Genomic DNA, 27138 nt, shown 5'->3' with positions numbered 1-27138 from the left:
TTTGAGACCCAGTTTATCTTTAATCCTCTGGGATAAGCTATGGAACGAGCAGTGTGAAGAGTGCACACTCAGTGTCGTGAACGGTTTGCGTCGCTTTTACAATAACACGGGCACAAAAGCGATTGTCGCCTTTAGGACACTAGGGCCACCTGAGTGTCTCGCATCCACGCACGCCACGTTCGCTGCATGAATATGCGCCACAGGTTTGTAGCGGACGTTGCCATTTAATGCCTACAGAGCCTAAAGCTTCCAAAGTGCCTATCTGGCCTGTACATATTTCATTAAAAATAAACTCTATAGAATAAATAAATATATAAAATAAATAAAATGTTGCCTTTGGAATTTCTATAAATAAATTTAACTTTTTTTCTTGTTTTCTTTTTTTTCTTTTTTTTAACTAAGAGGTCTTTGCTTTAAATTCACTGGGATGACACCCGTGACAACGAACCGAGAAAGTCTCGTCGTCGGTCAGACCGCACCCTCCTGCCTGTGAAAACGCAGCGGGGGCGGGGGGGGGGGCCCCCTCGGGCCGCCAGCCAGATCCGGATGCGTCCAGGTGCGGCAGCTCTGCTGACGAGGATGAAAGACAAGAGATCGGACGGGAAAGCGCATCTACCCCCACATGCATCGGCTGGTCCTCTCTGCTCCCTCCTCTCCGCGGCCCCGCTCACCCCCTCACCCCCGGGGCCTCCTGTCCTCTGCTCACCACCCACCCGCGGCAGTGGGCAGGGGGGTCCCGAGGGAGGACGAGCCTGGAGAACAAAATCAGCGTGTCCCCTCCACGCCTCCGTCAGACTACGCATGCGACAAAGTTTGGCAACAGTGGAGCTGATGTGATGACACAGCAAATCAATAAGAACCCACCGCGTGAAACCTTTATAGTGGTTACTTTTTTAAGGGCTCAAGTGAAGAAACGGTCTTTGTCAACTTTGGCTTAAGATACCCTTATAGAGTTCGGGTACTTTGTCGGGGTCCACTGGTCTGGGTAAAAAATGTGTGAATTTCTGGTGTCGTTTAGTCCTCGTTCCTTCTCTGGGGGTCCCGTCCTTATTTAACGCGACATAGAACCGCCTTCCAGTGTCCACGTGTTTATACAGATTCGAGGAGTACGTGTTATACCAGTTTTCTTCAAACTGTTCTCTGAATACACACTCTTGGGTTAGTTTTTCCTGTTAAAAAACAAAAGCAAATATTTTGCAAAAATTAGCTACTTTCCGTATGAAAGCAATTGCTACATAACATAACTGGTGACAAAATACCAATTTTAACCCACTTTAAGTGCACTTTGCAAAAACTGCTTACCTCTATAAATGTAACTACCTCCTAATGCTTTTTCATAACGATTAAAGCACAAAAGAGTCTAATTTTTTCTAGTTAAACTTTTCCACATGCCAATTATCTGAATGAGTCAGTAGGCAAAGGCAGCGAACGCCATGAGCTGTTCCCATTTTCACCAGAGCAATTAGGATGGTGGCCATCCCGGGGGCAGGGCCTTGTCGAAGGAAGAGTCTCAGAGTGCTGCTTCATCTTCAGCCTGTTTTTCATAAAGTCCTCGCCACACAGACCAACATCACCAGTGACGTCAGAGATTTTCTGCCCTTTGAAGCAGTGGAGGTTACTCATTACACTAGAAGAGTGGTTTTCAAACTTCAGTGCGCAGAAGAATCACTCTGGAATGCTTTTCTTAAGTGTAAAATTCCAATCCCCAACCTTTTAAAAATTCTGATCCAGAAAGTCTGGAAATACACATTTTGAACAGGCCTTGTGGGATTCTGATGCAGCCACTCTTTGGTCCACATTCTGAGATACGATGCTTTCTATCGGGACTGGGTCTTCCTGAGTACAAAGAAGTAAAGACAAACATCCTGGCTCTCCTGTTTCCTTGAACCTAGAAGAACCCCCACTCACTCCCCCCAGTTTAAAAGCAGAAAGGTTCCACATTTTCACAAATGTGTTACACTTCACCCTCCGCCAGAGCTTTGTGAAAGCCTGGGTTCCCTGGAACCCCGTAACCTAGGGCCCCTGCAGCCGCGTGTCTCGAGGGCAGTAAGGACCAGAAGCGATGCACACGTCACACCCCAAACCGTGCACTCATTCCGGGCACAAACACGTGCTTCTAGCTGCGCCTGGAGAAGTGAGGCAGTGGGGGGCCCGGCTTCCGGTCCTTCTTCTCCCCGCCTTGAAACTTTAAGATCAGCACCTTCCCAGATGGCCCCAGATGGCAGTGTTAAAAATAAACGCTAAAATGACTTCTGAAAACGTCCGCCTTGCTCTTGCCCACCTGGCCCCTTACGTAAATAAGAAAACCTACGAACACATGTCCACGCACGGTTACACACTTGAGGACACAGCTTAGTGCACTGATTCACCGCCGGCCGGGCCGGAAGGCATCGTCTCCAGCTGCCGCGGTCGCGCGTCGGGAGAGCGAGGGTGGGGACGGGGGGGCGTGTCAAGCTGAGGATGCTGAAACCCAGCGGCCGGCGTGAGCTAGCTTTCCCAGCATCGCAGCTCCGTTCACGGAAGGCTCAAGCCACCCGGAAACACAGGGGACCTGCACCTCCTGGGAGCTGCTCTTCTAGGTCAGGGGTCCCCCACCCCCGGCCACCGACCCATACCGGTACTGGTCCGCGGCCTGTGAGGAACCCGGCTGCACAGCAGGAGGCAAGCCGGGGGGCGGGGGGGGGGGCGGCGAGCGAAGCTTCATCTGCAGCTCCCCATCCCCCCCCCCCCCCGTCGCTCGCATCACCTCCCGGACCATCGCCCCGCCCAATCCGTGGAAAAACCGTCTTCCACGAAACCGGTCCCTGGTGCCAAAAAGGTTGCGGACCGCCGCTCTAGGTGATCAAAATGTACTGAGCAGGTTGCTAACAAAATCTCGTCTCCTTGGACCGGTCTCTGCTAAGTGAGCTGAAACGAGGGAAAGCAACAACAGCAACCGAAAGCATCGAGCAGGACAGGATGATGGGGAAACTCTGGACAGCTGATGCTGGGTCTACAGGGACAAGGTGCGTTGCAGGGGGCAAGTGGCACCTGCAGCTCCCCTCACCGGGGTGCGGGCAGAGGAGCCCCTCACCTCCCTCCACGAGCAAACCTAGAGGAAACCCCCCATGCTGGGGAGATGAGGCCGAACGTGATTTCTGTATCATCTCCAATAAAGCGGACAAAGTAAAAATAGTGCGTTAAAGACTTTAACAGCTATTTCAGACTTTACTTCTATCTGTACAATAAATATTGTCCCCACAGACAAGATTATTCCTGGCTTAAAATGTCCGGTTTGAGTTTGCGGTGATTAAGTAAATTGTCTAAACAAGCGATGTTCATTTATTTTCTACTTAATAAAGGTGGACCGAAGTAGGGAATTGTAGAGCCTTCAGTTCTACCAAGAAGATGAAAAAAGAATTCAAATTAAGCTTTCTTTTTCTCAGCAGGAAATCACTTTACCTGACAGATACTTTGTTTAAAAACTAAGGCTCTCCCGCCTCCTTCTGGACCCCAAGGTATGCCCCAGCTTCTACCTGCCTTGTATACAAGTCACACCTGCAGGGCGATGGCCTTTCAGGGCTCAGGAGGAGACGTGGCCACCTCAGGGTCTGCACACCATAAGGGGCCTGGCTTTGGAGCCACAGCCCCTGCTCCGGCAGCCTCAGCTGGAGCAGGTCAGTGTCAGCACCTGAGGCGAGGGCATCACAGGTGCGTGGCCGGGGATGGGCCCCCGGAGCCCAGGACATCACCGTGGGGGCATGTCAGAGCCATGGGCTCAGAACCTCTCAGAACTGGAGCCAACCTCAGCCAACAGGTATTGCAACTTTCCCCGGAAAATGCCCGGGACAGGGGGGCCTAGAAGGGAGGTCACCTGCCACAGACCCCGCACCTTGCACTTCTCGCTAATGGACGGTTCCTCCAGACACCCCGTCCATGCAGGGACTTCCGAGGCCCCTTCCAAAGGGCTGGGCCGGGGGGCTCCACGGACCACGTTCCGGAACTCGGTGCAGCCCCTCTGATTCTGACAATCACACATGCTGCCTTTCTTCTTTACCTCAAAATGCAATTTTTAAAAAACACTATTCATTTTGCAGGAGGAACGGGTGGAGGTGGAGAGAAAACAGAGCGTATGCACAGAATTCTGCAGTGGGAAGGACGCTGCACGCTAAGACTGAAACACTAATGAGTCCAGTATTGAAGATGAGCCTCAATTCACATGTTTTGGGGGTACTGTCAGTTTGCAAAAAAAAAAAAAAAAAAAAAAACCTTTTTAAAAAAGTTGAACGAGGTAAGAAACTGAACTAACCCTTTCACTGCTCAGCAAACACGGCTCTGTTCCCCTTATGAGGCTGCTGTAACACCGTTTACACACACAATATAATGCTCTAGGCAACGTGGAAAATGAAGTGAACCGTTCCGCATAGAACAGTGTCATCTACAAACAGAAGCTTTTGTGATGGTTAAGAGTTCAGTCCTCTCCTTCACGGGAGGGTTGGATAACCTCAGTTAACTAGTTAAATGAGGCCGTGCAGACATTACACTGCAAAACCCCTGATCCAGTTCAGCTCCCGTAATTATTACACAAGGGGTATAATGCCACTCAGATAAACCTGCAGACCTTAAAAAAAATTTTTAATTTAAATGATCTTAAAAATTAAAGACCCTGATACCTTTCTATACCATGTATATGCTTTCAAATAATTTCTTCTTGCTACTTAGGTTTATGTTAATGTGTGATTTTCGTTTCAGACAAAGGTAGACAAAGCAGCCAGATTTCCAGAATTAATCTCTTTACGATTAGACTTTAGTACTTAGCGATAAAACATTTAGTTGAGGTGAATATATTTATGTTACATCTTTGTACTCCAAAGTGATTTCTCTAAATTAAAAATAAGAAAGTGAATGCAAATTGGGACAGCAAAAAAATATAGTAAGCTGTATTCTTATATATACACAGAGGAGAAAAAACAGTTTCTGCCTTCAAATAAACTATACACTTTAGGATTATAGAACTCAGATGTTTTGAAACTCACCACGTGTTTCCAATGCAGACAGTTTATAGAGTATTCCACTATAAAGTGATCAATTCTGCTTTTATTGTATTTCCATGTTTTAATATTTTGGGGGGGATTATTTCACTATAGCTGTTTATGGCATACCTATCTTTGAACTGCTGGATTATGTCACTCAGCTTGGGTGGAGAATGTGGACTTAATTCAAAAGTCTCCTAAAGCCCATGCTTTGGAACAAAATCTGGTGAATGTCAGCGAGTATGCAAACCCCTTTTCATTTTATATCATCAAATTCTGAGCAGTGGGAAAAACTGAAATTAAAACTTCAGAACTTTTACCAATCCTATTAAAACCAAAGTATGAGACAATAACGTGAAAATTATAGTATACCCCAGAGAACGTTTAGGAATGTTATATGACATAAACTCATATGGACACTACTCTTAACTATTTGACAATTGGAAAATGTGTAATCCACATGGGCGTTACCATGCCTGATTCCTATCTGTACCCACTTACAAACTGAAATCACACGTTTTCAAAATTTGAGATTCAAGAGTCCTCATGGAAAATGTATAGACTTATGCTGCTATTTTAAAACATGATTTCCATCTTTACACACATAAACATATGGCGTAGCTTTAACCATACCATCCAAAAGGTTGCTTGTGTTCAACTCAATGGGTTGTTTTGACCTCCCTGCATAAACTCACAACACAGAAATCCCAAGGTCAGAAACTGCCTTGATAGAGTCCCCGAACCTTTTGTAAATTACTGATTTGATGTAATCGCTCATTCTCCGCCTACCGTTTACCCCAGTCACGGTATTTAAACCTCCCTTAACTACAATTACTCGTGGAGATGCACCTTCCTCATTAATAATCTAGCAGTAAAATCTTAATGGGAACCGTTGCGAGCATCGGGGTGATTAAATATAATGATGACAGGATCACTAATAAGAAGCTAGGTATTTTAATGCTTCTCTCCTGGGAGAAGTCCCCACACAGAAAGCAACAAACACACAGAACAGGCAGGAAAGCACTATTTCTCATTTTATTAGAAGCTCCATGCAGATCCAGCCCCCTTAAGCCCTTAACACGCCTCAATCAAGGCGCATTTTCCAAAACCTCTTTAAAATCCCTACCAGTCCCACGGGTCTGCTTTTACACCCATGACCCTGGCCATCAAAACTGCCGCTGGAATTGCGGGAACAGTTGAATCAGTTGCGTCTGGTCAACGTACACCAACGAAGCAAGTGGGCGGGCAATGTCTGTCTCATCAAAGACACAAAAGGGTAAGAATTCCTAGTTCTCTCCACTCCTCCCCCACCAAACCAGACAAAACAAGACAGAATCCAGTTTCGCTCCAGAAGCTGTGTACTTAGTTGTACCTGTGGACTCGAAGGTAGGGCCCAGTCTGAATCCGATCTGGCCTTGGACGTCTCCTGTGGCGTGGGCTCACCAGCCACGTGGTACCCACCACACAGCCAAGGACAGAGCCCGCCGCGGGTACCACAGGGCAGACCAGACAACCTAGAGGCTGTCCTTAGCAGCCACCCTAGAAACGGACATCTGTTTAGCAAATCAAGTGAGCTCATAAACTTGCAATATATGTTCATAGGTGAAGCCCCACAGGGGAAAGAAAATCCTGCCCAAGGTTGAACAGAATTCAAGCGGATAAGTTTAATATTCACTCTATGAAATATTTTTGCTTCTGCTAATGGGTAGACTATGCACATTTGGTGCTTCTGCCGAGAGCCCTACAGGAAAAGTTTGTGAAGTTTCTCTTAGGGTCTCAGAGCACAGGTACCATTTCTTATCATAGATGATCATCTGATAAGAGAAGTAAGTCATTCAGTGACCACTTAAAATGCCCATCAGAGATTTGCAAAAGCTGAAAAAACTTCAAGCTAAATATTACTCTTTGTAAAAACTGAAAGTAGAAGGACAGACCATGGAGGAGAAGTGGACAGCTTCAAGGCCGGGAGGTGGAATGAAGGAAATAATTCCTATTGTTAAGGACACCAGGCAGAGACATTGGAACCCAACCACCTTGTCTGCAGGGTAATCAGCAGGCGCACGGCAGGAGGGAGAATCGAAACAGAAACACGTACCAGAGATCTTCTACGGTAGGCAAAGCAGGCCGAGTTCAGGCCTTGAGTGCAGAAATAAAATAGACAAACTGAAAGATTAACAAAGATGATGGCAAAGTCAGCGCAAAGGCAATTTCTGAAGAACTAAAAGAGTCACGTAATTTCTGTGGTAAAGACCTGTCAACCTCCTACAGACACACACACAATGGGCTTGATTAGCCACCCTGGGCCTCAACCTCCTTCTCTGTGAAGAGAGGGGACTGGACTCAGGGATGTCCAGGGTCTCTCTGAGTCTAAGGCCGAATGATCCGGCCCTGGAGCATCCAGTGTGGAGGCCTAGCCACCCTCAATGACTCGGGAAGGACGCACTGACCAGGACATGGAAAAGAGGCTGCAGCGTCGCTGGAAAATAGGGGAAGAAACACGCCCAAATGTGCCGCCTCCGTTACCTCTGCAGAGACCGAGAGCTAAGTAATGCTTCCAGAAGCAGCCAAGCGGGGAGGCTGCTGTTTCGGGGAAGAAAGGACGGGGAAGAAGACACGGCTTCGGCACAAGGGGCCCCTCCTTCCCTCCCTGGGAGACCGAAAGGATGTCCCCCGGTGTTGGCCTCAAAAAACACGGCTCACAAATGAACGTCTGCCTGACCAACAAACCCTACGTCGTCAGCTGCCCGAAGAGGACCTGCTGGGAAGAAGAACCAAATCCTGTAGGAAAACAAGCAGTTACCAAAGTCATAGAGCCCCCAGAGCTGGCGGCAGAGCTGGGCATGTGCCCAGGGCAGATAAAGGGCAATGCTGAAGAGAAGCGGCACCAGGGCTCCAGAAGTTCTCAGACACCCAGTCACACCCCCCTCCGGGGTGCAGAGAGAGACCCCGAGGGGGCTCACGAGCACATGTGTGTCTCTGGCACCTCTCGACTCCCCGGGGCCCCCCACTGCCCGCCACCAGCTCCAGCTGGCCTCGCGCCAGCCCAGATTTCTCCGGAACCAAACTCTCCCTCCCGGCCCCTGCCTCGCGCTAGAGAAACGGCCCCACGCTCGCGCCGAGTGACCGGTGCTGCTCTCCCTTCCTCACACGTGGGGGGCCGTCCCATTCTCTCGGGGCCCCTCTGCTAACGGCCCGCTTCCAGGACGAAGCTGAGCTAATACCATCGGCCAGTCGGCCTGCCCCTCCGAGGCACCAGAGCCACACGCCAGCGCGGGCCGCTTCCAAAACAGCACCTTCACCCTGAAACGCCGAGCCCCAGGGTGGCCGCTGCAGTGTTGCCACAGCCTAGCGACTTCCCCCACACGCGGGCATGAGAAGTCACCACGATGGGAACTGAGCCCTTAGTAAGCAGTGCAACTTCTTCATTTAATTAAGAGGGTAAAATTGTAGTGTGCTGCATTGGAGAAGAAGGTGTATAAAATTGACCTTAACAAACAAAGCTTTATGGTTAACGTTTTCAAGTATGATGCAAGGGGCGCCATAGTTCGATCTGAAGGGAAATGTTGATTTACTTTCACAGACTGTGTCCTAAATCTTAACTTCTGACTTCAGACTCACAAGAAGCACGGGTTCCGCGCGCCTCCACGCAGGCGTCTCCTTCTGGGGCCACGCTTATCCCCGAAGGAGGCGAAGGAGCAGCTGCACAGCCCCGGGTGCCAGGACAGCGCTGGCCGCATCCTGGGTCCCGTCTCCGCTGTCTCATTACCCCGGTTCCTAGTCCCAGCCCAGCCGGCCTGAGGAGGACGCCCAAGGCTGCACAGCCCCACAAGCCACGGAGCTAAGCATCCCAGGCCCTGCGCTGCCCCCACTCCACACTGCATCTCCAAGTGCAAACTCTTCAGGATGCAAGTACAGGCTTGAACCTTCCATCGAAACACAGTAAACTGAAAATCTACTCAAAAGACAGGCAGAGAAAGAAAAGGAATACAAGCCATCCCAGAGGGTCCAGAGAAAACGACCTGCCACACGGCGATTCACAGGGAAAATGGAAGAGAGGGAGGGAGGGCGGGAGGGCTGAGAGGAGCCCCCGGCTGGGAGCGGACGGCAAGCGCGTGCACACGTTCAGGGCAGTGTGGCAGCTACACGGACAAAGCCACTCCCGGCCACAGCAGAGCCGGCCCAGCGCGCACAGCACCGGGGAGGGTGCCCTTGGCATGACCTTGGCAAGTCCGAGCTCAGAACACTGCACTGAGCCGTGGGCGGCTCCCCACAAAGGAAAAGCAGACTGCAGCAGAGAGCTCTCTGAAAAATCACAACAACAAAAGATCGAGGAAGGAAGGGACGCATTTATGTCAGGGTTGTAAGCATTCCTGGAGCCCTTTGTGGGGCTCCACTCCAAGCCAGAACCTCTCCGTCCCTGGGGAGCCTCGGCGGCGGGGTCCTGGGAAGGCAGACACTCTTCTCAGCCGCCTGCAAGGATGCTGCGGGGTGCCCATGTCGACAGACCCGCAGCAGACAAGCCAGCCCTGGCAGGGGGCAGGAGGGGGGTGGCCCCGGGGGCAAGCGGGTGGGGCTTTCTCCGGGAGGGGGTGTCCCCCCGGGCCAGGACACGAAGCAGCAAGGCTGCAGCACCCCCGGATGGCAATGATGATGACAGTGGAAGACCCTCCAAATGTCAGTGGCATGGCCTCTGGCAGCAGCTGAGATAAACAGAAGCAGAGCCAGGGCCGCCGGGGCTGGAGGGGGAGTAAAGATGGCAGAGAATCAGGCTCCAAAGCCGGCAGCCCTGAAGCCGCTTTCACGCCAGCCTCTCCCTCCCCGAGACCACCTGCCTACTTTTCTCCATCTCCTCTGTGAGCAACCCTCCCAGGCCAGGGAAGAAGCTCCCTCCCCCAGGTTCCCCAAGGCCCTTCTATATACAATTCTGTCACGACACCAATCACACCAAATTATAAGCCTTGGTTTGCACGTCTGACTGCCCCCCAAAGCTGCAAGGCCACCCCAGGAGAAAACAGCACTTACCTGCGCGGGGTGCTGCGTGTGGATCGGGGCCCTGAACCACGGCTCCCGGGGAAACACAGGGCCAGGGTCCCGAGAGCCTCTGCTCATGACATTTTTGTCAACCGATCAATACATAACCTTGTTTTACGCCTGTTTGTTTCAGGTCAATAGTGTTGGTTCATTAGCCGTGGACGCGGGCAGCGACTCGGGCCGACGGAGGCTCCTCTGAGGTGCGTGTATCCTCCGTGAGGCTCGCCCAGCCTCCTGCACTTGGGACACCGAACAGCATCTCAGTACTTGGCCCCGGGGGCATATTCTAACCAGCAAAAGCAGCACCAAAAGCACAAAAACGCGAGACCCGTGGCGGAGGGGGCGCTTGCTCAGTGGGAGCTGCCCTCACGGGGCCTCGGCCGGGAGCTGCCCCCTCGAGACGCGGCTTCCGGCCCTCTGCGCGGGCCTGCGAGCGACACGGCCGCAGGCTCACGCAGCACCTGCAGCCAGCAGACAAGCGTGCGCGCACGCAGCCTGCAGTCACGAGGGCCACTGTGCTCTTGGCACCGACAGCAGGGCCGGCCCGTGTGGGCAGGGACACGGTCACGTCCCCTGGCTCCGCGGCAGCAAACGAGCGTGCAAGCGAGGGGAGCCGAGTGTGCGGGGGGCGTGCGGGGGAGGCGGGAAGGAGGAGCGGAAGCCCCGCGCCCCCAGCATCCAGGCAGCGGCCTGGCTCTGCGTGCCCGACAGGCGACCCTCTGCAGAGAGGCGCCACGTGCGCGCGGTGCACGGAGGGGCGGACCAGAGACCCCGGACCCTAAAGGAAGACTCTCCCTGCGCACCGAGCACAGCCCCGGGTCCTGGAACCATGACCGGCCCGCCTCTCCTGCCACACGGGTCTACTGGGCCCCGCCCGTGAGCTTCGACCATTACGCCGGGTCCTTCCCGAAGCCCGCGAAGACCTGTGCCGAGTGACTCCAGCCGCCACTAACTTGCGAGGTTTCTGCGCACCTCAGACCGTCAGGGGAGGCAGCTCCCGTGCTTAACACCTTGAAACTAAGTAAACTTCAATAAATAAGTAGATACGTTTTTTAAAAGATGATTTTCCACTCATTAACGGCCAGGAGTATAGATGCTAAGGAAACAAATGAACCACTAAATAGAAACTAGGCTACTAGAAAGAAACAACTGTTTCAAAGACCTGCCTGTGAAGGAGACCACAATCGTGCTCTAATACCGGGTTATTTCTGGCAACAACAACAACAAAAAGAAAAACAAATATATATATATATATCTTTTATTCATGAAAACGGGTGGCCACTCATGCATATGTATCAGGCAGGAGTTACTAATTCACCTGTGTTCAAATAGTAAGCCCTTACCTTGACGCAGTCGCTAAGCCACTAAACTCTCATTCCCATCACCTCTAGAACAAGGACACTCTACGAACGAAATCAGCTCACACAGCAAAAGACGCTCTTCTGAGGCGCTGCCCTCCTGTCTTCAAAGTCACCACCTGATCCTCTGAACGCTGGCAACGTACACTAGCAATTGAAGGCCTTGCTCTATCACCCGAAGTATCTACTTAAAACCGCCCACTTCCAGAGCATGCCTGCCATCAAGGAGATTCCTGCACAAACGACCCTTTTCATTTCCTTCACAGGAATGACATTCCTTGGGGACTCGACGTACAGGACACGCCTGACTGTCCACCATCAAAGTCACCTGAACTGACACAGCACAATGACAAACTGCTAAGTCCAGTGTGGACAGGCCATCGGGTACGGTGTCCTGTTCCGTAACACACACGTTCACTCTGCTTGTTCCAAAGCCCCTCACGAGGGCACCGCAGCACCTGATGCAAACAACAGGGACCCTCGCTGCCAGGGCCTCCCAGCCCCAGGCGTTTCCACAACTGGCACCTACGGGTCCCAGGAGGATAAAGGACCAAATCTGGGGGCAACAAGCTTCCTGGAAGAGCGTTTTCTCTGACCCGTCATTTCATGAAAAAGTAAAGGGATCATTTTAAGGCCACTCTAGACCCTCCAGATGACCACGCATAACCACGCACTGCAGCCCAAGACTGTGCGTGTGTCTAAAGTTACCTTCAGCGCTAAGCAGTACTCCTCTCACCATCAGGGCTACTGGGAAGAGAAACGACATCCTTGGAACATCGGTGAAGGCCAGGTGACGCCTGGCTTCCCAGTAATTCGCACCGGAAGACATGGGGGGAGGACCCCCTCCCCCAGGAGCCCCGGGGGGCAGGTGTGCCGAGCTCAAAGCCCGGACACTGAAGCAGCATCTCAGCCATCACATCAGACCCACCCTGCTGCTTCAGCGTCTACTGGTCTTATAGTCCAGTGTGAATTTTAATACAAATATGTTTTGAATTGCACTTGCCAAAGAGGCATAAGGGGTTCGTGTTTGTACATATTCAAATAAGATAATAAAAATAATCTAAGGCAAATGGGGTTCTGAGGATCTGAGATACTTCACCGTTTTCCTCTTACAGAGGTAGACATATTCCTTCATCCTGGGACGGGTGGTCCTTCAGGCCCCCTGCTGCCGCCCCCACTGTGGAAACACCGCACACGTGGAAACGCCGCACACGTGGAAAGCTCTGGCTCACACACGTCCACCCAGTAGAGACAACTGCCCCAGTGTTTTGGGCTCTCTTAAGTTCCTGTGCACTGGAAACACAGTCCAAATCCATCACACCTTGGTTACTGAGGACATGGACTCACATAAACGCAATCGGGCCCAGCTGCGTCTCTGGAAGCAGAACCACAAACAGCAGCACCTCTGTCAGCGCGGCGGCCAGGCCCCGTAGAGCTGGTCTGAGTCCTTGCTCTGGCCCACCGGCCCCCGAGCTCCCGCCCTGGAGCAAGTCACCCCACCCCCTGCCCTTCAGCCGGCACAGTTAAGCAGGGTCCCGCCTGCGGAGGTCCGGGACGGTCCGGTGGGCAGCGACATGCTGGGGAGTGCTGTCCGCGAGCGCAGGACCAGCTGCAGAGCTGGGGTGACAAACCCTCTGTCCCAACTGCTCATGCAGGGCGGACCTTCAGGAAACAGACAGACTGGAAAGACAGAGTCTGGCTCCTGAGGACTTAACCCAGCGGGAAAGACCGACGGGGAATGAAAACTCCGGACAGAATACAGTAAGTGCTAAAAGGGACACAAACCAGAAATCCATGTCATCCCTTTCACCACGTTTACAGATCCCATGCTCTGCTTTCCTGTATCATTACATTTTTAGTGATTGTAATACCTTTTTTTAATGAAAAGGTCAATATCTATCTCTCATTAAACGCAGGCTCCTTGAAACAGATTAATTTTTTTCCAAGGCATTCCTTTTTTTTTTTTTTTTTTGGCGGTACGCGGGCCTCTCACTGCTGCGGCCTCTCCCGTCGCGGAGCACAGGCTCCGGACGCGCAGGCGCAGCGGCCACGGCTCACGGGCCCAGCCGCTCCGCAGCACGTGGGATCCTCCCGGACCGGGGCACGAACCCGCGTCCCCTGCATCGGCAGGCGGACTCCCGACCACTGCGCCACCAGGGAAGCCCCAAGGCATTCCTTTTTAAAGAGATATTTGTTACAGCCAATTATCCTTGACACACTGAAGTATCTTGATGATACTCAGATAATTAAGATTAAGACCCTAAAAGTGAGCCTTACTTCTAGTCTCTTTGATAAGAACAAAAGTGACAAATGTAAACTAATACTCTAATACTTTAATCCTCTGCCCAAGTGTGCACCCAAATGAGTGTGTATGTGAGAGATCTAATACACTCCCTAAATCTCACCCAGGCAGGATATTCTAATCTTTACATTTGAAACATTACGTGCCCTTCCTTGTCTGCCCTCCCTTTTCTGAGACTCCTATTCATCCCACAAGACCCAATTAAGCACTACCATCCAATTTCCCCAAGCAGTTGTTTAAACACTCTTCTGGACTCCCAAGATACTTGTGATTCCTCTAATACAGTGCATTTCACATCGCACTGAATTATTTGTATTTCTCCTACCAGATTTTGAGATATTTGTTGCACTGTCATGTACTTAGCACAATGCTGGGCACATAGTAGGTATAAATGTTTGTAAACAAATGAGCAAATGAATGGAGGCATGGATATGAACACATGAATACAATAATCAAACTCCATCCCAGAAGTAAAACGACTCAGGTTTTCCTTAAATCATATAATGATACACATCAGCAATAGAGTTTTTCCTATTTCCACAATCTAATGGGATGTCACAATCCCACATATTTTTCTGAAGAAATATTACCCCATTCACCTCTGGCCTTTTAGATCTAATCCTAATGTAAACTTGGAAACAAAAGATCTACATAGATGAAAAGAGAAAAATAATCCCAAAATACATTTTACATTAATTTTTGCTACATTTACACATTCACTTACTTTATAAAAGTGATGGCTATTTCCCCAAATCTATTTACCTTCTTTCCCAATGAGAGTCAGTCTTTTCAAGTTTTCCCCAATGTTTAGAAATACACCTTTTCCACTTTACAGAGCTTCACACAACTTCATACAAGCAAACTCCTCGGGCTAGTTTCCAGCGTATTTAACGACAGTATCGTTGCCTGTTTCTCACTTTCCTTCTCTGCATCTCATCAGGATGAAAAGGGGACGTGTGAGTGTGTCCCCCCCCCCATTCTCACAACCACAAACGCAGTGCAAAGTGACTCCTGAGCACCGAGGAGATGGTCTCCGCCGCGCCTGCGCACACCTGCATGCGGTACGGACCACGGGCAAAGCAGGCCGGCCGCTGGGAACAGACGGTCCTGCTGCGCGCAGAGCACCCTGTGGACCAGGCAGGCAAGACTCGGGAGCGAAGCCTGCAGAATCCCGAGATCCAGAGCAGGAGCCACTGGGGCCTCCTAAGTCCAGCCCTTGGTTTCGCGGGTGGGAGGAGCAGGCAGGGCACCCACTGAGGTCCTCATGCCTCAGCCACTCCCCCTGGGGCTGGACGTTCGGACGACGCATTACAGCCCAGCTCAGCACGGGGGTGGCAGGGAGGGACCCCTCCCTCCAGCAGGGCCCTAGGGACACGCTGACCTCAAGGGCCGCACCTCCAGGGCCAGTGAAGCCACGAATGAACCACGACGTTCGATCAGCTTCAACCCACCATGTGCGGGGCCCGGGCTCTGGCAGGGGGGGGCGGGGCGGGGGGGGCGACATTCAAAAGAAAGCTGCAGCCCAGGCCCTCGACACGCTGGGGACACGGCCACACGGCCACAGCGGAAGTGTACATTCCTCGCGCGATGACGGAAACACAAACAGAGCATCCCCGGGGCCCAGAGGACAACACAAGAAACGCTGACCAGACGCTAGGGTCGGAGTTAGGGCTGCAGGGGAGGTTCTGCAGAAAAGGCAGCATCTTCACGGAATCTGAAAGGCAGAAGGCTGCCTCCGCGGGCACGGGGGGGGGGGGGGGGGGGGGGAAGGGACGGCAGGGGCGAGGGGGGACCTGACGGCGGCGCGGCCCAGCAGACCGAAAGTGTCCGCAGAAGCGCAACGAGGTGGACGCGGCCCACACAGGGTCACGGACACGGACGCGGACGACACAGCAAGGCGGGCCAGCAGCGCGGTTCGCGGAGGGGACACGGCAGGACGGGCGGCTCGGCCTGCAGAGGCCTGAGGGCCCCGAGCGGCAGGTGGCCCGGGCCCGGGTCTGAAGGGACGCTCCCACCGGGGTGGGGAGGGGGGCGGGCGCGGACGCGGGACAGGCTGGGGCGGCGGGGCCCGCAGGTGAGAAGGGGCGGCGAGGGAGGGGGGCGGTCGCGCTCTGCTGGGGGCGGGGCAGACGGAGCCCGAGAGGCGCCAAAGCAGAGGCCGCGGGGCCTCCAGCCTGGCTGCCGCCCCGTTCTCAGCGGCTCTCGTCCCAGCGGGGCTCCCACGGGGCCACAGCGAGGAGGCCGGCGGCAGGGAGCGGGCAGGCGGCCCCCGCAAGCGGCCCTGCGCCAGGCCGAGGCCTCGCGGACGCAAGGCCGGCGGCTGTCCGCGTGGCCCGAGGGCTGAGGACGAGCGGCCCGGCCTCTGTCTACTCACACTCACCGCGGCCTTCAAAACACTTTGCCCTGGGGCTTCCCTTGCCTGGTGGCGCGGTGGTCGGGAGTCCGCCTGCCGACGCGGGGGACGCGGGTTCGCGCCCCGGTCCGGGAAGATCCCACGTGCAGCGGAGCGGCTGGGCCCGTGAGCCGTGGCCGCTGCGCCTGCGCGTCCGGAGCCTGTGCTCCGCGACGGGAGGGGCCGCGACAGTGAGAGGCCCGCGTACCGCAAAAAAAAAAAAAAAAAAAAAACCACTTTGCCTTAAGGCGCGTTTTATAAAATAACGTAACATATATGAACTGCGCGTTACATATGCAATTTTCAAATCATTTAAGATGCAGTGTTGAGATCCACACTCAAAAAATCTGGAGACCACGGTGATTAAACTACAGTCCCTTCCACCCACCCATGAAAGGTCAGACTGCGACCCAACACAGAAAGCCTTCTACTGAGCCCAACTAGGACTGACTGAATTGAATCCTCGTTAAGGACCTAAAAGTGAAGGGAAAAGTGAGGGGTGACAAAAGGAGACCATCACTTCATGTTTTAAAAATCTAAAAGCTTCCTTACATCTTGAATCTTTGCACTTAAAAGCACTGACGAAGATAATTTAGGAAGTAAATAACTTCATCTAGACCAAGAACTGTGTTTAAAAAACTAAACTCAATCCTATGCTTAAAAACCTATTTTAACATAATCCATTCTCTCGAGGAAGCGCTTTTTTAAAAAGACAAATGTCTAACAAAGTCAATCAATCTACATTCAAATTTTACCAAAGCAGAAAAACCATCCTTGTGTCATGAAAAATGGTGGGTGTTATATTCAGACTACACCATTTATTGTCTCCTAGAGTTTCTGAGTAAAAGTTGGATACTACTCCCAACCCTTGTGTGTGTGTGTGTGTGCATGTATGTGTATGTGTATTTACTAGTATATGGATTTTAAAAAAAAGGATATCTAGAAAAAATTTCTCCTGATTCTACATAAAAATGCCCTTCATTTCTGCCAACAGAGAACTCCAGAACTTCTCCCATTCTGAGCGTCTTTTAATTTTCAAATTTTTGTAGATTGTAGCCACAGTTCTCATATTGCAGATAATATGGATTAAATCCCCATTTGACCACCTATAATGGCAACAAGAAACTAAAGGCTGACTTCACTACAAATCTTTTGTTGAAAACGCAAGTTATATACGGTAACTGAGAACCTAGCATTTACACTCATACCTTTAGCAAAAATGTATCAAGTTCCTGCTGTGCAGTAAAGACATACACAGTCTGCCCTCCTCTCAAAGCAGAAGCGGGGGGGCTCTCGTTCATTTCTGCCCCCCCCCAACCCTGGCACCTAGAACCGTGCCTGGCGGGCTACAGTGAGTGCTCTTCTTTGCCTCACCCAAGGAGCTTACGGCCCCGTGGAGATGGGAAGTAAGACAGGGGAAGAAAGAAACTCATAACACTTGCAAATAATTATTATATTTTTATATTCTTATTCACATACAAGAATATCTGACAATAATTTCCATCTCCCTTCTCTCTCTACATAATGAAAACTTTATGTAGCTCAGAGAAAGGGTTTATACTCACTGCACGGTCTATTTCTAGTTTTAATTACAATGCTTGGCAAAGCTTGGAAGATCATTTCAATTCGTTTCAAAAATAACTCCCATTCAATACAAGAAGATGGGATTTTTCACAGTTGTGAATTTTTTATTTCCTTGACAATGAAAATGGCTTGGCATATAAATAAAGCATTTGCTTAGAAACTTTGGTCTTGTGAAGATCCAGGGCTGATATCTATTAATAAAAATGAAGTGGTTTTCTTCAAAAAGTGAAAACCTACACTCCCCTTCCCACCACTGTTTCATTTCTATTTATAAGCTAGAGAAAGAGCATCTCCCAGCAAACGTGAGTCAGGAAGGCTGGCAAGGTCTCTCTCGGTACTTACCGATCCGTACAGCTCTCCCTTCTCATTCATGCCGAGGTAGAGTCCGCTGTCCACGCCTCGAATGCTGACCAGGCCCACCGCTATACTGATAAACTCCAGGATGCCTGTGAGACCAACAGCAGAGGGAAACAGGTCAGAGCACAGACCATCTCCCCTGGAGCGTCCACATCCCTGGGAGCATCTAAGAGGAGGGCGGCACCTTCACTCGAGAAGTGTCTTCTCTTGAAACCACTGCCCCAAAGAATTGATTTTTCAACTGAATTTCATCTTACAGTAACGAGACAAAAATACTTATCAACACGACACATAACAAAATATTTTTTAAGTAAAAAAGCTAGCATTTACATAGGTATGGCGAGAAGTGGCATGTCAGGAAACCAATGCACATGTTCTAATTAACTTAAAAGAGTATAATGTACGAGAAAACTTACCTCCACTTGAACAATGTGAAATTAAGTATCTGTGTATGGCCATGGATTGGGAAAAACAAGTTCTGTTCAGAGAAGGGTCTATGCCCCTCACAATAAGACTAGGAGATGCCAACCAAAGACTTGTTTGGTTTACACCGAAAGTTATCCACAGCTCTCTATTGTATAACTGTATTGAGCTCCATCTGGAAAACTAAAAAGCCCACACATATCCCAAATATTTCTGCTTAGACAAAGTACTGATTTTCACTATGCTTATCTAAGCCCCAAAGAGATAGCTAAGCAATTAAGATAACAATATTCTGGGGGAAAACAATGATGATTCCAAAAATGCTCTTGATTTAAAATAGGCATGGAATACTATATCCCAAAATCAAATCAACATAACGATCTTCTTTCATTTCCTTCTTTCACCTTGCTTACCTCACTAAGAATAACAATACCTAAGCTGGGCACGAACCCAGAATTTTGTGGTCATACGACAGCAGTTCCAGGTTCTATAACCACATTGTTGTTTTAACATGATTACCCAATGGTATATTGGGACAATGCTAATATCACTCATGCTCAGCCATTTTTTCCATTTTGTCTTAAAGTGCTACACTTTGTGTAAACCTTGTATTAACACATACCAAATATTGAGTCGTTTTAAAAATATCTCCAAATATTTAAAAATTTACTTACATTTAAGAGTTTAGAAAGGAACTAAGGGTAACCCTGGGCTAGAGTCAGTCTCATGTGACTCACAGAAAAGCACTTACATGTATTTTTAAACAATTAATTTTGCAACTCTCACAAAATAGACTGTGTCACAATCACAAGAAGAGGTGAACTACATAAATCTAATAAAGCAAAGGTTCCAAGGTGATGGACAAAGGGAAAGAGATTTCTTATAAAGAGGTATTCCTAATTCTGTTACAAGCACAAAATGCAACAAATATTTTGAGCTTACGGTTTACAGAATGTCTATCTGGACCTGCAAAACTATGTATTTTAACAGAATGTGAAATAGTGTGTGGATAAATATAAAGAGAAGATACAAATTGCGTTCTGGATCTGATAACCTGTGACTCTCTAGTGAAAAATACATCTGAAATAAGTTCATTACCAGCCATCCCTACCTCACAAACCAAATGGAAAGACAAATAAGGCAGTAGTTCCATGAGAGTCATTTCCTGTGAGATGCACGCCCTTATTGATGAATCATTTTATTTCATTACACTACGTCTAACTCTTATGATTAAAAATAACTTACACTGTAGCGTTTTATTACTATAGGAGTCACACACATGTGAATCTCTTCTTAGCTACCTGAAAACATACAATATAAGTCATAGTTATCCTGAAATAGTATAAGGAATTCATTAATGTCCAATTTTCATTGTAAAATGAAAACATTTGGCCCCTTTGCATCTGACCGATTTAATACACCATGTCAATAAAACTGAAAGTCATAAAACTAAAATAAACAATACTTGCAAACTTCTAAGAGGGTATCTGATGATCTTTCTCTTTGCCCTAAACAGGAGGCAGCTGTAGGACTATTAACTGACACTGCCCATCAGACCTCAGAAAAAATAAGTGCAAGTGATCTCACAAAACCACGTTAACTGGCTAGTCAGCAGAACATCAGGACTAATCGTATCAACAGCGACACTCCTAACCACTGGACTCCTGGAGCATCTAGTCTGTGCCCAGTGAGAGGCCTGATGCCATTCAGCCCTCAGAACAGCCCTAGGCATTACCATATGCTAATCTCCAGGTGACACGTGGGGACACTAGGTTCAAGGATAACTTGGCCCCACGCAGTCAGACTCCAAAGCCTAGGTCCTTACTGACTAAGTACACCTTCCCATCACTTTTACCTTTTCCCACGGATCCATGATTTCGGTACCACTTTTATAGACTTATTCCCTCACTAGTGACTGGAAGACGTTACCGAGGTGAGGCTCTGCAGGCCCGGCACGCGGGACTAGAAGCAAAGGAAACGAGGGCCACGTGAGCTCCTGGGGCCGTGCTCTCAGCACACAGAACTCGAGAAGGTGGGCACCTCCTGTGTGTGCAGACTACTCACACTTTGTTCTTTGTGCACATAGGGTTTTTTTTTTTTTAAAAGGACTTAAGGTCCAAAATGATTATTATACATTTTGGAAATGAAGATAGTCAGGTATCTATCTTGTTATCTCTTTCTGGCATCAGCAAGACATGTGCTCACTCGATCAGCAAACTAAGGAGTGACTCTGCTGTAAGCCAAGCACCACGCCCTTTGCTGAGGGTATGAAGATAGACAAGGTCTAGCCTACACCCTCAGAGAGCTTCTCGTCTAGTGGGAGGCAGGAGAAATAGCCAGATAAATGTAATAACAATGTGGGAAGTGCGGTGAGAGGCAGGTGTTCAGGGCACGCTCCGTGTCCAAGGGTGGTGGCTGACTCAGGCTGGACAAGGAGAGTCAGGGGGGCTTCCTGAAAGGAATCGGGCCGAGACGAGCCTCCTAGGGGTGCTCCACATGAGAAGGAACTACATGTCGGGGACCCCAGGCGGAAAAGGTTTCATCATGGCAAACCAGCACCCCTACCTCTGCAGCTCCTTGAGAAGCAGAGACCTCGAAAGAGCAGCCCAGCTTTTTATGGGGCCACCTCATGATCCGAGGACAAGCAGAACGCAGAACGTCTGGGTCACAGCCGTGCCCTCACGTGCAGAGAGGGCCGAAGCTGCAAGGCCAGAAAGACCCGGCCACCTGGTAAGCAGCTCCCGCCCCCGCAGACTACAATGCTTATCATTCCAGCTACTGTCGTGTCCACCATGAACTCTAGAACCTCGGCCGGGTCAGCTCACCTCTCCCTGGGCCCGAGCCACTGCCGAGCAAGTGTCCCAACCACACTGGGTTGAGTGGGGCTGCTCCCCCCGGGTCTGTTCAGGAAAAGCCCAGGAGAAGGCGTCCGTGTAGAAACGGTGACGTGCTTCACCATCGACAGGAGAGGCACGGAATGAAGGAGAGAGCTAGGAAGACGAGAAGGAGGAAAGGGAGGGAGGGAATGGTGGCTCTGGGCCTGAAATTAAAATGTGGCCCCCACATGTGTCCCACGGCGGCCCATCTCTCTTAGGCAGTTCAGAAGGGCCACAGCAATGGGCCGTGATGCAGTGGCCTGGGAAGCATGAGGTCAGTGACGAGGGACATCTGTCGACTCCCTTTCACGGCAGGCAACAGTTCCAGGGAGGACGCACTCACTGGGCCCAGGAAGCCTGGCGGGGTCCACGGTCACCTGTGGTCTGCGAGAGGCCAGGTCAGTTCCTGGGACCACTTCAGGAAGATGACCTCAGCAGAGCATCATCCTTGCCCCGGACTCACTAGGTAGTAGTTCTCAGCCCCCAAGCTCTGTTCACGTGGACCATGACCCCAAAGCTGGCCCAGCTCCCAAGAGCCCCTCTGCATGGGCCTCACCTCCACGCTGGCCATGGGAAGTGGGGGGGCCAGCCCAGGCAGCTCCACTCTGGCCCGTGTTAAACAACCCTCCAGCCTAAAAGCCCCCAACACTTAACAGAGCTGCATTCTTCAGAGGACAAGAATGTGTGCAGACTGTGGAGAGAGGCCTGACACGAGGCTTTCGAAAATAGATTAACACACCCCCACCCCCCACAGAGCTCCCTGCTGGCCGGGAGAATCCCGCACCAGGGTTGCCAAATCAATCAGCTCACAGCCCCAATCCCAGCAAGCCCCAGTCTGCAGCAACTTGAGCAAATCCCAGAGTTCATGTGGGAAATGACTAGCTGAATGGGAGCCATAACCCCACCGATTTTTCGAGAATCTGAACCTATCCTGAAAACAGCTCCTTAAATAGGCAGCCTTTCCCTTACTGAGATATTGAAGAGCCAGATACCCAGAACGGCATTGTTTCAAGTGCAAAACCCTGGAAGTAAGATTTTTTTGAATCTCTTTCTTTTTAAAGCATGCTGTTATCATGTTTCTCCGCTCTGGTACAACTTCACCTGAGCCCTGGACCCGGCGGTCCTGATGCAGGCGGCCTGGCGGAGCTGCACTCGGGCCGGAAGACGCCCGGCAGGGAAGCAGGCATCTCCGCACCAGGCCGGGGTCACCCCGCTCAGGCTCCTCGAGCCAAGCCAAATAACGGATCAGGCCCGACGCTCACTTCTTTATTATTCCACATTACCATTTCCTCAATTGATTTTCTGCTCACTTTTTCCGTCTAGCAAGTGCTCTAAAGAGAAAAAAAAAAAAAAAGTAAACGACCCGTCTGGCTCCCTTGGCCTATATCACCCAGAGATACGAGTCCCGGGTCCCTTTCTCCAGGCTGGGCGTCAGCTCCACGCCAGCACCCCCCAAAGGAAAACAAAGAGCTCCCTCTAGGTCCTACCTAAGTTGTCACCGCGCGGCTCCTGCTGGGACAGCAGTCAGGTTCCCCCCCCCCGCCACGACCCGCACCGCCGCCGCAGTGCCGCCGCCACGCTTGCCAGGAGCTGCGGTCACCTGCGGCTACGGGGGGTAGCACGTCATTTTCCCCGCACACTTCCTCCTGCCTTTCCGTTTCAGGTAGAAAAGGCACCTTCTGTTTCAATCAGGGTGCAAACCCCCCTCGCCCCTACCCACAGCTACTCTTTCCTTTGGACTCGGAAGAGAAACCGGGGGTGCATTCGAAGTCCCCAGAGAGCAGCGGGCGAGGGGGGGGTGCGCACGCGGGGGAGGGGGAGGGCCCAAGGTGAGGCGGGGGGGGGCGGGGGCGGGGGCGGGGGCGGGAGCTCCAGGTGCGACGGCCGCAGCCCCGCCCCAGGTCCTAGCGCCCGCCCTCCGCCTTCGGCGCCCCGGGCGGGGCCGGGAGCCAGGGTGGGAGGCTCGGCCGCACCGCGCTGCAGAGGTTGCTAATATTGGGACCTGCCGCAGCGGGAGACCGCGGCACTGCTGTCACCCCGGGGGCGCTCCTCCCTGCCACCGGATGGAAGCTGAAATAAGCCTCCCGCCTCGCCCTCTTTCCCCGCCCCCACTGCGCACACCACCCACTCAGCCGCATCCAAACCCGGGTGAGGGCGCGGCGAGCGCCGGGCGCGCCCCTCCCCCGCCGCCAGCTCCCGGCCGACCCCCGAGCTCGGGCCGGGCCCCCACCCCACCCCACCCCACCCCCGGCCGGGCTTCCGCTGCCCGGCCTCCCACCCAGCACTGCGCCTACCAGCCCGCCGGCAGCGCTGGGCGGACAAGGAGTGGACGTGTCACCTCCGGGGTCGGAAGTGGGGTTCCGAGGCCGGGTTTTTGTTTTACGGTCTCTGTTCAGCCACCGTGCCAGCGTCCTTGCCGGCTGACCCTAGAGCGCGCCTCTCGGCTCCCCGCTTTCCGGTCCCCTCCATCCACCCTGGTCCCTCTCTGTCCCCGTGGCGGAGTCACCGGATTCCTAATGACTCGGCTGCGTGTAGCGAACGTCCTACACGAAAGGTGACTGCGTTTAAAAAAAAAAAAAACCCACGGTGGGGGCGGGGTGGAGGAGCCCCAACCAGAGCCTCCCCGCCTCTCTGCGCGGGTCCCGGGCGCTCCCGGCCCGCCCTCGACTGCACTCCAGGCCGCCGGCCGCACTCAGGCGCCCACCGCGGGCTCCCCGGGCCGGGGCCTGGCCACGCAGGGCGCGGAGAGGGGCGCGGGGCCCCGCTCGGGAGCGGTAACAATGGCACGCGGCCCCCGCCGCCTGCGCCGCCCTTTGTCCCCCTCCCTTCCCCGCGGCTCCCGCCCTGCCGGCCGGCCGACCCACCTCCGGCGCCGCGAGCCCACCGCTCCCGAGACCCGGCTGTGAGCGTCGAAGGAGGGAGAAGGGTCCGAGACGGGACGGGGCTCAGGGGCCTCGGCCCCGCCACCGAGTCCCCCGCCGCGCACGCCTCCGGCAGCTCCCACCCCGCGCGCCGCCGCGCTGCCCGGGCGGCGGCTGGATCCGCTGGACCCGCGCTCACATGCGGCGAGCGCAGAGGGACGCGGCTCGGGCAAAAGGAGCCCGACCCCTAAGCGCGGCCGGAGCGCGCCAGCCGGCCGGGCGCCCGGGACACAGCGGTCCCCGCAGCCGAGGGCGCGCGGGGCGGGGGCAAGCCGCCGAACCCGAGCGCCTCTAGGACCGCGCGGAGTTGGCCGGCGGCCGCCGAGTGGCACCTGCCGGCCGGCGCGCCGGGGACCCGTCTGGGCTCGGCGCCCCCGCCCACGGCCGCCCCGGGTCCTGCAGCAGCCCCGGGAGCGGCCGCAGAGAGCACTTTAGGAAAGTTTCGTCCCCGCTCCGCGGCGGCCAGAGCCGCCTCCGCTTCTCGGGGCTACGTTTCCGTAACTGAAAGCTGCAAAGCAGAGAAGGGAGGCAGCCCGCCCGCAGTTCACGCCGGTAGGTTCAGTGCGGGGTGAGCCGAGGTAGAAAATCCCGGGGCTCGTGCATCCGGGACCAGCCCCGTCTCAGGCCCGACCCGTCCTCACCTCCAGCATCGTCTGCGGCCCACGAACCTACACAGATAGTTTAGATCGTGTTCAACATCTGGCGTTAAAGCTTGAGGAAGAGAAATCACCACAGGACTTTGCTTTTACGACCTGGTGTAAGGGTTGTCAGGTAGGTTTACTCGATAAGTTAACTCCTTGCAACAGTCCTGTTGCCCAAACGCCCCCCCTCCCTCCTTTTTTATTTCTTTTTTTTTTACTTTTTTATTTTTTGGTAAGTAAGGAAAAAACCCGAGTCGCCCCTCCACCATCAGTTCCCCCCACCCCGGGGCTGTGCTCGCCGAGTCGCCGCTGTCGGGCTCAGGGTGGCCCAGCAGGCACGTGTGTGCACCCATTCAAGGGGGCAGCGACCAGCCCTCGGGTCTGCAGCCGTCCATGCTGAGTCACAAATACCCTCCTCGGGAAATGAGATCCTCGGGATGCCCTTTAAAATTAGCTCGCAGCTTTTGCACGGGCGCACACACTCACACCAGAGCCTCCCAGGGCTGCACGCCACGGAAATTACAAAGCACAGGGAATAACTCGTGGCTGGAAGGACGAACGCCCCTGGTGAGCGCCCTGCCCCTTCCCGAGTCATCTTCCCCCAGTGCCTCTGCCCCTGCAGCCCAGAGTCTAAAATACGACTTTAGTCCTCTCCCCAACAGAACAATCAGCCACCTACCTTCGCCTAAAGGGTTCCAGACCCTCACGGTGGGAATAAGCAATACGCCTAATTTAAAATTCAGGCAGGATACTTATTGGAGGAAAAAAGGGAAGGGGCAAAAACTTCATTTGACACAAGATGAGAGAACCACTGCCTTCAGGAAAATGCATTTTAAGTTCTCAGTAGTTAATCATTAAAGCTTTAAACTCGTGGAATCAGTCCATTCAAAAGAAACTTCCTAAACCCGATCTTCCCGTGTATGTGATGCAAAAGAACTAGGGGCTTGTGTTATATTTATAAACCATGCCCTCCTTTACAAAGAAAAAAAAAAAAAAGCCTTTCAATGTAGACCCGCATCAGTGCCAGCGGCAGATCTGCAATTCCGGAGGCTTCCCTCCCCCCACCCCCACCCCCTTGAGCTAGCTACACAGAGACAGACCGAGACAGAGAGAGGAAGAGACCCCTTCCTGCATCCCCCGCCCAGCCACCTTCTCGGCAGTTACAATCGGAACATGCCAGCACGGACCGTAAAGGGTTAATGGTGTACCTACCAAATCGGCTGTGGTCTTTCCTGGTTCCCTGGATAGTACCATTGGGGAAGATTTCTAAGTGAAATCCAGTCCTGCAGTAGAGCTGCCTCCGCCTGAGAATCCCCTTTAAATGATCCAAGTCCGTGACTGCAGGTCCCCTGGGAAGCCCCCCTGCTTCGGACTGACCCAGGTGGTCACTTAACAAAACCGGGCTGTCCGCCGGCAACACGGGCACATTCCCAAACGGTGCCGCATCCTGCACACCGAAATAGTTCCCAACTTCACCTAGGGGAGCCATCAGAAGACTCGGCTTTCGGAGCACAGCGATAAACAATAATGATGGTGCCAACCCAGGAGCTATTAGGCGAGGTATATCCAACTCCCCTCCCTTACTGCAGTTGCAGAGAGAGAAAAAAAGGTCCTTTTCTTCAATCCATTAAATGGATAAATAAAAGTCATCTGCTGTTTCACTGGCACAGGTTCAAGGTCAAACCACGGATAGTCTAAGAAGCCACCACTTTATACTCACACACTGACATATTGATAAACGTATCTATGTATCTCTACAGATAGATTCCGCGGCTCTCAGCAGGCAGGAAGGTCTTCATCCCATCCGACCGTAATAAGGAAAAAAAATCCGTAGTTTCTCCATTTGGTTTGAGATCAGAATGACCATAGCAACTTAAATGCCTAGGCGTTATTATAGGGGGTTTTAAGATGCACGGGCTACGTCAGAATTTACGGATCCAGGAAGGCATGCGCCGTTTTCACTCTAACCGACTCTGCAGATATCAGCAGGAATCCTTCAAGGGGAAAAAAAAAAATCTCACGTTGGTGGCGGCGACAAATCTGCCCCCGTCCTCCCTCCAAAAATGAGAATAATGGTAATAAAACAAAAAGAAGGAAAAACTTTAGGCGTCCAAAGCTGGTATCCAGAATTCTCCAGGGGCTCGGCAGGCGTCCATTGGCTTAGCGCGGGCGGCGGGCGGCGGCGGGACCGAGGGGCGCCGCGGCGGGACCCGCGTGCCGCCGGCGGCCGCGAACAGGTGT

At 52.4% G+C, this 27138-nt stretch overlaps 1 protein-coding gene across 9 annotated transcripts; it reads right to left on the bottom strand.

The window, feature by feature from the left end:
• FGF9 (fibroblast growth factor 9) lies at positions 1 to 27108 on the bottom strand. 9 transcript variants are annotated; one of them, XR_010837178.1, is made up of 7 exons: positions 24200 to 24405; positions 23630 to 23893; positions 22823 to 22941; positions 21285 to 22666; positions 20315 to 20421; positions 19705 to 19760; positions 18037 to 18125 (listed from the first exon to the last, which is right to left on the bottom strand). XR_010837178.1 is itself a non-coding variant. In XM_059041498.2 (3 exons), exons 1-3 carry the CDS (start codon positions 26384 to 26386, stop codon positions 924 to 926), a joined length of 627 nt encoding a protein of 208 aa, XP_058897481.1. In that variant the 5' UTR covers positions 26387 to 27108; the 3' UTR covers positions 1 to 923. The 9 variants fall into 9 exon arrangements, 1 of the variants encoding a protein (XP_058897481.1); XR_010837175.1 differs by having other exon boundaries at positions 21285 to 22941; XR_010837176.1 differs by lacking the exon at positions 22823 to 22941.
• Positions 27109 to 27138: the final 30 nt, after the last annotated feature.

This window comes from Kogia breviceps, chromosome 16, assembly GCF_026419965.1.
Source record: "Kogia breviceps isolate mKogBre1 chromosome 16, mKogBre1 haplotype 1, whole genome shotgun sequence".
NCBI lineage: Eukaryota > Metazoa > Chordata > Mammalia > Artiodactyla > Physeteridae > Kogia > Kogia breviceps.
This window is presented reverse-complemented; position numbering and strand designations above follow the sequence as displayed.